The sequence below is a fragment of the Mobula hypostoma genome, chromosome 14 (genome assembly GCF_963921235.1).
Source record: "Mobula hypostoma chromosome 14, sMobHyp1.1, whole genome shotgun sequence".
NCBI classification, from domain to species: domain Eukaryota; kingdom Metazoa; phylum Chordata; class Chondrichthyes; order Myliobatiformes; family Myliobatidae; genus Mobula; species Mobula hypostoma.
In genome coordinates, this window is record NC_086110.1 from 23,798,712 (window position 1) to 23,814,047 (window position 15,336).

Genomic DNA, 15,336 nt, shown 5'->3' on the forward strand with positions numbered 1-15,336 from the left:
GGGAAACACACAAAAAGACAGAGTTCAACTGGAGGTACTGACAAAGGGTTAACATATGAGGAGCATTTGACGGCTCTGGGCTTGTACTCTCTGGAGTTTAGAAGAATTAGAGGGGATCTCATTGAAACCTACTGAATATTGAAAAGCCTAGACAGAGTGCATGTGGTGAACATATTTCATACAGCAGAGTCTAGGACCAGAGGACATCCCTTTAGAACAGAGCTGAGGAGGAATTTCTTTAGCCAGAGGGTGGTGAACCTGTGGAATTCATTGCCATAGATGGCTATGGAAGGCAAACCATTGGGTAAAGCTGCTGTTGTGGTATTTCGTCATTCTCCATCAGCTTCATTGTTGAGCCTGTGGTTGGTGGGTCCCTTTTCGTCTGGAACCTTCCGCTTGACCGTACCGCCATGCGTGTCCCTACCAGGAGCTAAGCTCCAGATGGCATTGCTCTTGGGATCTCAAGAACTCACAAGCCCCTCCACTATGACAAGGTGATGATCCTCGGTGAAGATCGTAGGACCACATATCTGTGTCCGTGGTTTGCTTTTTTGTGTTCTTTCGTAGCTTCTCATCATTTTTAGATATTTCTGGTGTTGATCTAGCCTGCAGTTGCAAACTCCTCTTTGAACAGAAGGAGTTTAGGAGGGTTAATGGCGCCTAATGGCGACCCCTTTGCTTGCATCTTCGGAAACAGCTCTATTTCTATCTCTAATATTTCTATTTTTCCCTTTCAGGGTTCTTTTGAAGACCCTGACCTGGAGTTACACGCTGACTATGGTTTTTTGCAGGAATGGGACCCGCTCTTGGGGTTCCATAACTGGCCGTTGTTTGGCATGCCAAAGGCTCTGCCTAAGAGTCCGGCTCAAATTCGGAGCCCTAGGAACTCGGGGCTCTGGAGACGGGCGGATCGAGGGTTGGTGTCACGACAGGAGACCTGTGTGTCGTCGGGGGAGTCAGGATATCTGTTGTGTGCCTGGAGACCCAGGATCTTTACGATCTTCAGGCATGGAGCTCGAAAAAAGCGACGTAACGGACTTTTAACATCATAAACCAACAAGTTGTTTGCTATGTCTCCCCACTCGCTGGAAAAATGGAGACATCTCTTATTAGGGAGAGAGAGAACCTGTGGTATATCGAATACCAGGTGAAACGCCAAGTCTTTGGAGTAACTGCAAGTCTGTGTCTTTGCTCTTGCTTTGTTCACATTTGAGCGCTTGGTAGCGGTGCTGATGCTTTTTTTGCCGGTGGGGGGAGGGGGGAATCGTTGCTTGCTGCCGCTTACATGCGGGATGGAGGGGAGCTGAGGGGTACTTTAGGGTTCTAACATTTAACGCTCATTCATTCTTTGGGGCACTCCTCTGTTTTTGTGAATGGTTGCGAAGAAAAAGCATTTCAGGATGTATATTGTATACATTTCTCTGACACATTAAATTGTACCTTTGAACCTTTGAACCTTTACCCAAGTTGATGGTAATGGTTGAATTGGGGTTATTCCAGGCTACAACTACATTAGACAGCAGCCCACTCCCGAGTTCCTCCAGCTGCCGTGAACTTGTCACATTTGGTACAGTGCATATATGACACATGGTGGAATGGAATAGGATTGTACAATTGTCAGTCCTGGCATGGGCAGATGCATCTGTGGACATTAGATTGGCAAGGGCAACATCAAATACATTTCCTCTCTTTTTCGTTACCTGTTCCAGAACTAGTGTAGTAGCTACTTCCTACAAGGCTTAGTCAACATGGTCAATAGAAGATTTACAGACTCACTCTGGGTGATGACTGTTGAACTCTCCTGTGCTTCTGGACTATCTTTCCAAAGCGGTGCTGAAGGTGGAAAATGGTGATGACGGGTGGCAGCTTCCATGTTCATGTTTGATATGATGCCACATGACCTCACTGGGTCTAGAATCAAAGCTCCTGACCACATAGTACCAAATTGCCAGCCGTATTAGCTCTGGCTTGCATTCACATAGTGTGGTGAAGAAGGACTCTGCAGTGTTCTGTGAGTATGACCATGTCCGGATAGTGCTTGACTACGGGTTGCAAGACTGTGAAATCGTATGACTGATATGGATGAAATATTAAAAGAACATCGTTACATGATGGTGGAGAAATCACTTCATCTGAATGGACAGTACTGTGAGTATGATTATGTCCAGCTAGTGCTGGATTACTTATGGGATAGCTGACCACGTTTAGGAACAAGTCTCAGAGGTTAATCAGGAAGACTTTACAATGTGAGAAGGCTAAATGTGTCTTTGTTGCTGTGGAAAGCAATCACTGGCTCAGTATGTTCTTGTCCTTGTTTTCCTTACCAGTTTGAATGGCTTTATCAAATTATTTTTTAAGGAAATTAACCATTGCCCTCATTGTTTTAAACATGGGTTGCAAATTTTTCCCTACTCACGAACTGAGCAGGTTATTTTTTCATGATCGGCACTAACTGTTTTGGACTTCTGAATTTATTTGATTAATTGAATTCCTGATCCTTTGAATGCCCCTAACCCCATTAATCCAGACTTCTGAACTACCAGAAGCAGTATCATTATGCTTTTATAAGCAGTTGGCTTACCTTATTGGTAATGACCACATTCACAGTTAATTTATGAACAGGTTGTGTGGGCAGATACTTTTGTGTCTGCACACAACTACAAATTGATTAAATAAAAGCACGGACGCAGGAGATGGCTTTAACTGGTGTATTCACATTGCAGCAAGAACAAGTGGGAGAGAACATTGCGCATACACAGACAACAGACCAATACATAGTGCTGGGGGTGGGGTCATTGCTCTAAAAGTAATCTCCCTCTCTGGCTATCCATCCCATAGGATGATGATGGTTCCTTTCAGTCAGTTAGTGGGGTTTGTGAGGATACCCCACTCCTCAGAAAGGAACAGCATGTGCGTGAGTGGATTTTAGGTGAATAGGGGGTTGCACAGGTTCAGACCCATCCTCTCGACATCCCCTTCCGGATCCAGCGGCATGGTGGGGTTCAAGACGACTGGGGGACGTTCTGTTACGGTGAACGGCCAGACCAAGCTTCAATACAAGGCATGCCCTTTCCGCGCTTCACGGCACGTGTTTGCTAGATGGCCGTTGACCCTACGAGAGGGTTCATCCGCCCTTTGACAGGTCTTGTTTTTCATCCTGCAGGGTGTCTAGCCACCCTCCTCACCAGGCAAGCCTGGTGGGGGAGCCGGTTCAGTTGCCGACCATGCGACAGGTAGTACTGGGTTACATGGTACCAGTAGCAGTCAGATAAGAAATAGATCCATACTTACACTTGCTCCCTCTTTATATTAGTGCAATATAAAACTGTATATGTACAAAACATTCGATTTCCCTTTCATAAACCCATATACCAATTCAACGTGCTTTCACAATAACAGTCCATAACTAACTTGACAGTTCTAAAGGTTCAGTTGTTGGGTGGTGTTCTGGTTCTTTCAGGATAGCACCTCGGGACCTGTGGAGTGGCATTGGGTTTGGTAGGTGTTTTGTCTAAGACAACGTTCTCGGTTTCCAGTGTCACGTTGCTGTCAGTGACATCATCACTGAGACGCAAGTCCGGTGACTGTAATGCGTCCGTCTCGTTGTATGCAGTCAGCTCAGGTGTGTCCTTCAGTTGAGCATCCAGAATCTCGTCCACATGACGTTTCCATGTCTGATCTCCAACATCCACTGAGTACATCAGCAGTCCAGTTTTTGTAGCTATCCTACCAAGTGTCCAATTGTTTTCTCGGTAATCACTTGCTGTCCAACCTCGTAGCTCCTTGCTGACTTACTTGGGAACTGGCTGAACTGTTTATTCTGTACTTCCCTCTGTAGTTCTGGTTTCAGGAAGTCTATGTGTGATCTCAGATTCCTGTTCAGGAGCAGCGTTGCAGGTGCCTGATTTGTCATCGCATGAACAGAGTTTTGATACACAGAAAGAAAGTTGTCTACCTTCTGCTATACAGAAATGGACTTCTTGAAAATTTGGACACACCTTTCAGCTAACCCATTCATCGCTGGGTGGTGAGGAGCTGACTTGAAACGTCTGATGCTATTTTTCTTCATGAACAGTCAGAATTCTTCTGACAAGTATTGTGGTCCGTTGTCACACACAATTTGTTCTGGTAAGCCATTTCTGGTGAAGATAGTCCTCAGAGTGGAGACAGTCTTTGCTGAGGTGGTTGACTTCATTGGTATAACCTCCGGCCACTTTGAATGAGCATCCACAGCAATCAGGAACATGGAGTCCATGAATGGCCCAGCAAAGTCAATATGTACTCTCTGCCATGGTGAAGACAGCCACTCCAATGGGTGTAACGCTGCCTGTGGGGGTGCATTTTGATCTTTTTGGCATCCCAAACAGCTTTTGGCCAAGACTTCGATCAGTTTATCTATTCCCTTCTCAAACACCTTCTGATTAGCATTAAGCAGCTGTGACAGCCTCTGGTTAGTGGGCTGCAGTTGCCTGTTGATGTCACACTGAGATCTTTGATTGAGTGCCAGTTTAGTTGGATTTTTCTCACCCATTCACATCCAAAAAGTGCTGGCACTCCACTTTTCTGACTGCTGTGTTTGGCCTCCATACGCCACATTTACTTTCAGTTTGCCTTTGGGAAACACTTTCTTGCCTGCGTAAGCCTTTAACATCATTGAGGTCTTCTCCAATGGTATCTTAGAAAACAGTCTGTTGTAGTCAGCCTCTGGAATTATGGACAAAGCTGTCCCTGTAACCAGCTCCATTTTCAGTTTTACACCAGACACATCTATCACGATCCAGATGATTTTGTGATCTGCTCAATAATACTATTCAGTTCTAGGCATGACAGTTCACCTTTCTCAGACTCTATGTTGTCTGATTCTGTTTTACATTCAGTCACTTTAGGCATTTGCTTCATTTTGTGTTTGAGACTTTTCACTCAGTTGTGCTTTTTGCCTGCCTTGCAGATTCTATCTATGTGACCTTGTCTGTGACAATTTCTGCAGACTTTTACTTTGAACCAACAGTCATTTTTATCACGGGAGGATGTACCACATTGATAAAATCTTTGTCTTTTTGTACATAGGGTGCATATCGGGACATTTTGTGCATTCCACATTCTAACCTCCTTTTCTGTAGTTCTGCTGCATCCGTTGCTGCAGTCTCTACAGTCTCTAACAATACTGCAATGGTCAATGCCTGTTTAAGGTCAGGTCTCTTTCAGATAGTAGCCTCGTTTGAGTGCTTTGACTATGCATACCACATACAAGCCTGTCCCTTGATGCATCAGAAAGTCCATCTCTAAAGTCACAGTACTGGGAAAGTTTGTGCAGTTTTGTAATGTATTCGGAAATGCTTTCATCCTTTGACTGGTTCCTTTTCTAAAATCTAAATCTCTCAGCTAATACCAGTGGGTCAGGGCTCAAGTGATTTTGTAAAATTGTAACAATTTCACTGAACATCTTACCTGCTGGCTTTTCAGGGTTCTGTAAGAGACTGTACGTTCTTGGGCCCATTAAGCTAAGAAGTTGTCTTTTGCTCCTCCACGTTGTCTGCATAACAATACAGTTCAACCCTCTTGATATACGACTCTCAGCCTTCATTGGTGCTATCAAATTTGTCATCTTTCCTGACTGAAGCCATTGCCACATTATTTTCACTTTAAATTCAGCACATCTTTCACTGTTACTCACACGTTCCTTTGTTAGCATCCAGACTACTTTCTCATGCTGTTTAACTCTCACTGTTTCATCCCGTAACTGTTGATGCAGTTCATGATATTTTCTGACATTCAGGTTCGTACTCGTTGCTAATTTGTTGTGTCTGTGCAAAACTACATATAGATTAAGTACTAAACACGCGGGAGATGGCTTTAACTGGTGTATTCACATTGCAAGGTGAGAGAGAGGGAAATATGCATGTGTAGACAACAGTGCATGTGCAGACAACAGATCAATATGTAGTGCTAAGGGTGGTGGACATTACTCTGAAAGAAGTAGATCCATACATTACAGATACTCTGGTAGCTTGACAGTTTCTTGGATGTTTACCTTGTCTCTCAGTGATGAAGAAACATTAATTTCTGGCTTAATTTCCTTCTGCTGATCTGCTGGCTTGAGTATCTCAGCCACTCTCCTCACACTCCCTTCTGGACTTGGTTTACTTGGCAAATTAGAGGAGGGCAAAACGTTTGCGGTCTTTAGTTGGTCGAGGTAATGAGGGACTGTTGCACAAGTTTGCTTTCTGCTCCAACGGGTTGGGCGATTGAGGAATGCTAAGGCAGACATGGATAAAACATTAGAAAGACCTTATGGCGTGATTGTGGCAAAATTATTTCATTTGGTGGGGGAAACCAGGAACCAGCGTGAAAATGTGAAGATGTAATGGGCTACTCAGTGTTGAAATCAGGGATGACTTTTCCTAAATGTTTGTGGGAATCAAGAATTCTCTTACTCTGAAAAGCAAATGATTCAAGACCAGGACAGCTGAATCACTAGAATTCTCTGCCGTAGAGGGTTGTGATGACTAGATCATTGGGGGTACTTAAAGAAGAGTTCATTATGGAGTATTGAGGCTGTAGGGTCTGGCACAAAGGAGTTGAAGCCTGGATGGATCAGCCACAGTCATATTGAATGGCTTGCTCATGCTTCTGTATTTTGTATTCAAGTCAGTAGATTTTTATTACATAGAAGTATCAAGAAATCAAAAGAAAGTTTGGCTGTGGTGCCAATCAACTATGGTCAGATTGAAAGATACAGAAGGCTCCAAAGCCTAAACAGATAACTCAAGTTTTTGTATCATATTGAGGACCATTTGGAGCACTTCTCTTGGTTGATGTCACCAAAGGCAGAGCAAACCAAACAAAAAACTAAAAGCTGTGACTTCTCTGGTCTGCATTTTATAAGTGCTGGTTGAACTTCCACCAGCTGAGCCAGTGAGGTTTTGTAGGTGATCGGTTTATAGTTGTCACGAGTACTATGATCTAGTGAAACATTTTTCTTTGTTTGCCATCCAAAACAGGTTATTCTATACATAAGTACATCAAGGTAATAAAAAGGAATACAGAATGTAGAATGCAGTGTTACAGTTGCAGAGAAAGTGCAGTGTAGATAGACAGATAAGGTGCAAGGGTCTGAATGAATTAGATTGGAAGATAAACACTACATCTTTGAGTGCATGAAAGGTGTGTTCAAGAGTCTGATAATGGTTGGATGAAAGCTGCCTTCTGCTGATGGAAAGTGGGTGGAGAGAAAATGATCTGAGTGGAGGGGGTTCTCGACTATGTTAGCTGCTTTCCCAAGACATTGTTAATGTAGGTGGAGTCAATGGAAGAAAGGCTGGTTTGCTTGATGGGCAGGGATGCAGTCTCAACTCTTTACAATTTCTTGTCGTCTTGGGCAGAGCAGCTGCCATACAAAGCTGTATGGGAAATGAGTTTTTTTTTAATTATCACACACTGAGTTACAATGAAAAGCTTGGTTTTGCATATCATTCAGACAGAAAATTTTATACATAAGTATATTAAGGTAGTACAACAGGAAAGACAATAACAGAATGGATTGTAGAATATGTTGTTAGAGTTAAAGAGAAGATTCAGATGTAGAAGAACTGCCAGGGCTTTGTGAGAGTTCATCTTTATTGTACAAGATTTTTGTCCGAGAGTTTTGCAACAGCAGTTTTTAATGCTTCGTATCTTCTGCCTGATTGGGGATGAGGGAAGAGGAGAGAACAGCCAGAGAGGAGGAGTCCTCCATTATGTTGGCTGTTTTCATGAGACAGCAGGAAGTGGAGATGGAGACAACAGAGAGGAAGCTGGAGTTGATGACAGATTAATAAGATGTCTTGTTATGCGTGTAACTCTCCACATTATTACAACATCTGAGAAAGAGGATACAGCAGGTTCTATACATCTTGACCTATGTAGCTTTTTTAAGAAAGCTACCCAGATGGTGCTATTATCTAGAATGCTATAAAAGGCATTTCCCATTTACAACATTTATCTATTTCAATATTTTCACCACAAATAGTCCTAGCAATCGTATGAAGGGATTTATGCATTTCTGCATGTGATCTTAACACTTTATGTCAGTTAACTTGATTCATTATTACTTTCATTTGGGGCTTTGCCTGATTCCGGTGAAATCAGGAAGTTGCTTCAACAAAGAAGCCACTTGTCTAAAGTTGGAAGACGCTTCAGTCGGTCAGGATGGATTTGAATGTCACTGAGGTGGATCACTCATCTGTGGCGCAAACTGCAGCAGTTACCGTCATCTTAAGCTTGGCTTGCCTCCTTGGAATCCCAGGAAATATACTGGTCATCTGGATTATAACTTTCAACATGCAGAAGCAGAAATCACCCACTGTTGTGTTGATTTTGAACTTGGCAATAGCTGATGTCCTGGTTCTGATCAGCTTGCCTCTGTGGATCTACAGTTTTGTGCATGGCTGGCCGTTCGGACAAGTGTTTTGCAAACTCCTGACCTTCATCATCCACTGCAACATGTACGTAAGCGTCTTTCTCATCACGGTGATGAGTGCTGAGCGTTTCGTGGCTGTCACTTACCCATTTACCTCGCAGCAATGGCGCAAGGTCACCGTGGTGCGTGTAGTGGTGTTATGTGTCTGGATCTTGGCCCTTCTCTTTGCAATTCCAGTTTTAATGTACCAGGAGCTAGGCAATGATGAAAATGGTCAGCCTCAATGCATGTACGGGACTTTTAGCTCTGAGATGCAGGAAATTTTATGCACTATGATGCAATTCATCGTTGCATTTGTAATCCCCTTTTCGATGATGTCTGTTTTCTACATGTGTATTGGTAAGAAATTAAAAGGCATGGTTTTTAAACGTCATAACAGAACTGGGATGGTAATCGGTATGGTGGTGGTCGTATTCTTCATATGCTGGATGCCTTACCATGCTGTAAACCTGGTTTCAGTCATAGCACTGATGAGCAAGACTAATGAAGCCATTTCTGATATGTTATATAATATCTATGATTATGGCATACTGGTTGCTGGAGCTTTAGTTTTTCTCAACAGCTGTGCCAATCCTGTTATTTACGCATTTGCTGCACGGAATATCAGAAATAGTTTTCAAGTGTCAGCCTTTGGCAAGCTTTTTGATCAGATGACTTATTCAGAATCCTGGAAGAAAAGCAAGGATGCATCCACCGAACAAAAGAGCTTTACTTTGGAAGAGCTTAATTCTCTCCAGAACATTTAAACTGGGTGTCAACAAAATGCAGACTAGAGACTGTTTCTTTTTCTTCAATATTCTCAGCATTTACTCGTTTATCCTTCCCTAGCATGCTTCTACCCACCATATAACAAACTGACTGAGCTTCTGAAGAGATATGGGCATCTGTAAGGGTGTAAGACAGCGAGGAGCAAATGTGGAACAAAACTATTCATTTTGCTGGTGTGGTTGTGTCTTGCCTTGTATTCATTCCACAGAGGTTTTTCTTGTGTGCCATTTGACAGTTCTGCAAATTAAACCTAGTCTTCTCTATTTTGACAACTGAGGAGTCGATTTTATTTTTGTGTAGCTTATCCCACTTTTAGTGCTCATAATGGTGGTTGTGTTCAACTCTGCTGATGGAGAAGTATATTGATATAAAATTAAAAGCTCCTCTGAAAACAGCATCAATGAATCCCAAACCTTATGGGACCCTGGCCTCGATTACCATTCACTTGAAGAAATTGCAAATCTCGCAGAAAATAAGAGCTGGTAAACGCAAGATTTTGCAAGAGTCTGGAAGATATTGAAATGTGTAAATGTGAAACTAAACTTGGCTCCTGGAACCATGAGGCGGAACTTACCAATGGATCGAAAGGAGGAAGTGTGCAGTCACTGCAAAGGGACACATTGCCATTTGCTCATCCTATCCTTCGGGGAACATGTTGTAGATGAAGCAAATCTAGTTGGATTTTGTCAATGGGTACTAAGATTGAAAAGGATCATGAAATAAAGGTTGGATAAGGATAATTACTTCCAAAAAGAACAGGAAATAGGGTAAAGTTGGGACTTTTCAGTATTATGAAAGTTTGTTTGAAGGCATTATTGTTGTTGAACAAAAAGCCGATTCGAAGGGAGCCCCAGCAAATTTTTGGCATGTGCTGAAGTCACTGACCAGGTGAAATCAAAGGGTAGCACAAATGGGATTTTGTTTGCATCAGATGTCCAAAGGTCTGAAACAACCCGTGATGTTGTTAATGTTGCATTCTTTTCTAGTATGTACAGTATAATGTCCTTCTCTCTTTTCCTTTTAAATGAGGTGAACATTAAGGTGAGAAATGAAGTGAAAATATGTGTTCGACGTTGGTTGTAAAAGGGAACTGCTGATTTCAGGCTGCAACTTCTTTAAGTAATTGCCGTGAGATTGCTCTCTATATTATAACAATTACATGCCAAGGCAAAAGCTGTCGGAATAAATTTTTATGTCATGTTCAAGTTGTCTGTTCAGTTCCTCACTCACAAGGTTTCACTGAAAACCAAAATAGTAAACCGAGATCGGGCTCACCTGAGCTCCCTGTTTGCAGGATGGAAAGATGAGGAACAGGTTGAAGTTGTTGTGTATTTACTATTAGAGTAATATTGTAAATATATTGTTTGCGTAGGCATTCTTTATATAATTCATCATGGGTTGTATGTACAAATGCATGAATTGATTATGTCATGATGCTACTATATGATACATGCAAGCCTCGCTTAAAGTAAACATGAATTTAGACTTGCATTTCAGACTCCTGTCTTTGACTTGAAGTTAGCTTTTAAATTTTGGAGTTGCAAAGCATAACAGAAGTCACCCTCACGTCTTGCCAAACTCTCTAAATGGGTGTCCTCTAGGCTCAGGTTAGCTGTTCCTTCATCCTTTGTGACTGTGTGGTGTTTTCCCTGGCCATGACTGACAGCAGTGGCTCAGGCCCATCCCTGACCTTGGTCAGTCTAGAATCGGAGTCAGAATCAGGTGTATTATTGTGAAATTTGTTAACTTAGCAGCAGCAGTTCAACGCAAGACATAATGAAACCCCCTGGCTTCCTTGGCTGCGTAAGTCTAGGGACAACACTCTCCGGGTCCTGCCAAACTCGTGAGACTCAGACAGCTCCTCCGCCCCAAACCCCAGTTTGTGTGGATGCTGTGTAATTTGCTGCCCTGTTACAAATTAGTGCCACGAAATAACCGACAGTACACTGCATATGATTAAAGGAATTGTATTGATGCAATTTAACGAAAGGCTTAGTAAAGAATAACAAAAAGGAAAGGGCCCATTCTAATTAAACAGTCAGATGTGCACAAGTTGGAGCTCATCTTGAACTTCTCTGTCACTCACACACTGGGCCCTCGGTTAGCGTGAAAGCTCATACCACCTTCCAAACATGGCTCGCGATCCATCTTGAACAAACGGGTCGCCCACTGGGTTGTATCCTACGACTGGTTCTCCCCACGTCTTCTCTCCTCATCTCCCGCTGAACCAAAAAAAACCCCAAGCTCAACCTTAGTGTCCCTCGCCAGGAAAACCTCCCCACAGTCCCGGCATCCTAATCGGACAGCACACATCCCTCATCCTCCCTTATCTTCAACAACAACCCAAACAAGCTACCAGCAGAACAGACTGCTCCTACAGAACTGCGAAATGAAATACCTACAGTATAACAGTAAAAATATGAACCAGAGCATTACATAATATAGGAGAAAAAAAGTAAAAATAAATAAATAGGTAAATCAATTACAGTATATGTATATTGAATAGATTAAAAATTGTGCAAAGACAGAAATAATATATATTAAAAAAGTGAGGTAGTGTTCATGGGTTCAATGTCCATTTAGGAATCGGATGGCAGAGGGGAAAAGCTGTTCCTGAATCGCTGAGTGTGTGCCTTCAGGTTTCTGTATCTCCTACCTGATGGTAAGAGTGAGAAAAGAGCATGCCCTGGGTGCTGGGGTCCTTAATAATGGACACTACCTTTCTGAGACACTGCTCCCTGAAGGTGTCCTGGGTACTTTGTAGGCTAGTACCCAAGATGGAGCCGACTAAATCTATGACCATCTGCAGCTTCTTTAGCATCCCCCCCCCACCACCACCCCCAGTACCAGACAGTGATGCAGCCTGTCAGAATACTCTAACCACTTTTTTTCTTTCTTAGGTCATCTCTTGGGGTAGAGAATACTTCCACCCTCGTTTTATGGGTTTAGAGGTGAACGCTGAGGCCAGGAGGGAAGAGTAGTCTTTACTACCCGTGGGGAAGGAGATGCTTGATGGGGTGGGTGATTGAGTGTGTGTGAGTGTGAGTTGTATGCATGTGAGAGTGTGTGTGTGTGAGCGTGTGTGTGTGTGAGTATGTGTGTGTGAGTGTGAGTTGTATGCATGAGAGTGTGTGTGTGTGAGTGTGTGTGTGTGAGTGAGCGTGTGTGTGTGTGAGTATATGTGTGTGAGTGTGAGTTGTATGCATGAGAGTGTGTGTGTGTGAAAGTGTGTGTGTGTGAGTGTGTGTGTGTGAGTGAGCGTGTGTGTGTGCATGTGTGTGAGCATGTGTGTGTGAGTGTGTGTGAGTGTGTGTGTCTCTGTGTGTGTGTGTGTGTGTGTGTGTGAGTGTGTGTGTGTGTGTGTGTGTGGTGTGTGTGTGTGTGTGTGTGTGTGTGTAATATACTTCTCTGAGCCTCTATCTGCTTCCAGTACACAGACATGAGGTTCTCCCTGATATCCTACATATGTCTTCTCTGCACCGATTCACCATGGTCTGATATTCCCAAGAGAAACTGGTGATGTTGTTTTTTATCTCAGAGCACATCAATGAATCTTTTCATCCGTCCACCTGGTAATCCTTTTGCATGACAGAGCTCAAAACTGAGTGTGTAACTCAGGCAACAGGTGTTGGCCGTGTGAGCAATGTTTGTGTGTAACTAGGGCTTCAGTGCTAATCTTGTGGTCCGGAGGAGAACACTGACATTGGTACCGGTGTCTTACAATGAGTATTGGGAGTTAAACATTATGTGCAGAAGATGGAGGAATGGGATTAAGAAAAATTACCAGCCATAATTGAATGGCAGAGCAGACTTGATAGTCTGAATGGTCTATTTCTGCCCTTATATCTTACAATATCTATGGATACGGAGGATTTCTGTCCCTATATCTTACAGTATCTATGGATACGGAGGATTTTGTGAAGATTCCAGTGATGGCACAGTGGTATTTGAGCACTAAACCCACTGATGGTGATGACTAAAGCTCCTTGCGCCTGAGGTGCACTTACAGATGTCAGCTTTGGCAGACTGTCCGTGGCAGGAGCCCTCCGCTGACACAAGATGAGGTAGCAACATGCACAGAATGCTGGGGGAACTCAGCAAGTCGGGCAGAGTCTATGGAGGGGAATAACCAGCTGACGTTTTGGGCCGAGGCCCTTCACCAGGATCCACGAAATCAGGTTCCTTTGTGTGTGTTTGCTCAAGATTCACAGCTCGTGTGCTCACAAAATGAGGGAGTTCCGTAGGAACTCTCAGGAGCCCCCTGGGGAACCAACAGGAAACCACCTGACAAACAGGCACTGCAATAATTTTGCTTTCAGGGAAGCAATCTCCATAGAATTTTAAATAAAAACAGAAGGACCTACATCAATGGTTCATTGGAGAAGGGCCAGTTTCAGTCACATAAAAACATTGGGCCCAGATAAAGATATAACTATAAAACAGAGGTGTTTCATCTGTAGGAACAAACAGTCTGATGGAGGAACTTAGCAGGCCGAGCATCATCTGTGGGAATTATTGATATTTGTGGGTTGAAGCACCGCATCAGGTCTGAGTGTTGAGAGGGAAGGTAGCCAGTATAAATTGGGGGTGGGGGGCAGTGGTAGGATGGGAACCAGAAGATCAATCCACCTGCCATTCTTCGGCCTCCCTCCATCTACAATCACCTCAGGCCCCACTCTCACTCCTCTGTCTCTCCCCTTTACATTGCCTATCTCCCCTCTCCATTCTTAGTCTCAATGCAAGGTTTTGATCCAAGACGCCCACAATTCATTCACTTCCCCACCCCCACAACTGCTGCTTGACCCACCGGTCTCCTCCAGCAAATAGTTTGTTGCTCAAGATTTCCATATCTGCAGTCCCTAGTACCTTTGCGTTTCAGTTGTAAGAACGGATACATATCCATGTGGGGAAAGGTATGGAAATTACAGACAAAGCTCTGTGGAAGATGGGAAAAAAAGTAAGGAGTACAACAGAACTGTTAACAAAAAGAAGATACGACAGAGGTCAGGTTGTTGACACAAGTGAGAAGCAAGATGGTTACTGAAACATCAGAGGAAAAGAGGCATAGAGGAATCATGAGAAAAGACTAGCAGTAAGTACAATGTGTGTAACCACAAGAAAGGTTGTCAGAGGAGAGACTGAAGCTACTAGCGGTCATAAAGAGATACCTTACTGAGATAGATAACATGCCTCAGGTACTAAACTAATTACAGTGGAAGAGTTGTGTTCTTAGAAGTGGGCCATATCTTGATTTCCACTATCACAAAACTGTGTCATCTGTGCACATGTCAGGGCATGCAAGTTTAAAAAAAAACAATTGTGTCCATTTATATACATTTTTCACATGAATTCTTTATTTCAGATTTCTTTGGGTAGTGATTTGTGAATTCTCTGTGGGTGAATTCTCAGAATGCGAACAGCCATAACATGGGGATTGCCCTGATGTTGTATTCGCAAAGGAAGAAGATAACTGTTGGAGTCATTGCAATTGTGGATGGTCTCAAAACTGTCTAAGAGGAAGCACCAGAGGCTAATTTATCCATCTGGACCTGGGCGTAATCTTCCAAACATCTCAAGATTCAGGGTTGGTGCCTGAGGACTGGGATATTGTTAACTGCGTAAAACCTTACACTTTAAGCTATACCTTAGTTCGAGAAAAGCATGGCAGGATAAAACCCAGCAATTACAGAACAGCCAGTTTAATTTCATGGGTAGGTTAAGTTCTAGAAACAATAAGCAGCCACAGAATTTTTAATCAAGTCACAGTATTGATTGATTGAAGAAAACCAGCAGGGAATTGTTGAAAACGTCTTACCAACATGAGTTTTTTGATGAAGTAAGTAAACATAATTAAAGATACATGTTTCAGTGTCCCAAATCATCACTTTTTTAATTACTTGCCTGACCCACTTGCAAACCTTAAGTGAATCTGTGCAGAAGCACTGAGGTCCTACTGAATATCTATATGCTCCATTCTTTCATCATTTTAAAAATGCACCACATTTCTCGATAGTCCTACCAGAGCGATGACCTCACAATTTTTCCATCCTATTTTCTGTCTGCTGTGTCCTTGCATGTTTTCTCTTGTCTATTTCCTCTCGAAGGCGTTC

The 15,336-nt window shown here is 43.0% G+C and overlaps 1 protein-coding gene across 1 annotated transcript; it reads left to right on the forward strand.

Annotated features, from left to right (window-relative positions):
* Nucleotides 1–8,178: 8,178 nt before the first annotated feature.
* Nucleotides 8,179–10,677, forward strand: LOC134356475 (leukotriene B4 receptor 1-like). Its single transcript, XM_063067433.1, has one exon. It carries the CDS (start codon nucleotides 8,188–8,190, stop codon nucleotides 9,202–9,204), a length of 1,017 nt encoding a protein of 338 aa, XP_062923503.1. The 5' UTR covers nucleotides 8,179–8,187; the 3' UTR covers nucleotides 9,205–10,677.
* Nucleotides 10,678–15,336: the final 4,659 nt, after the last annotated feature.

What these genes read in the sequence shown, in the direction of transcription:
- LOC134356475 (XM_063067433.1), top strand. Translation starts at nt 8,188, where the DNA reads ATGGATTTGAATGTCACTGAGGTGGATCACTCATCTGTGGCGCAAACT.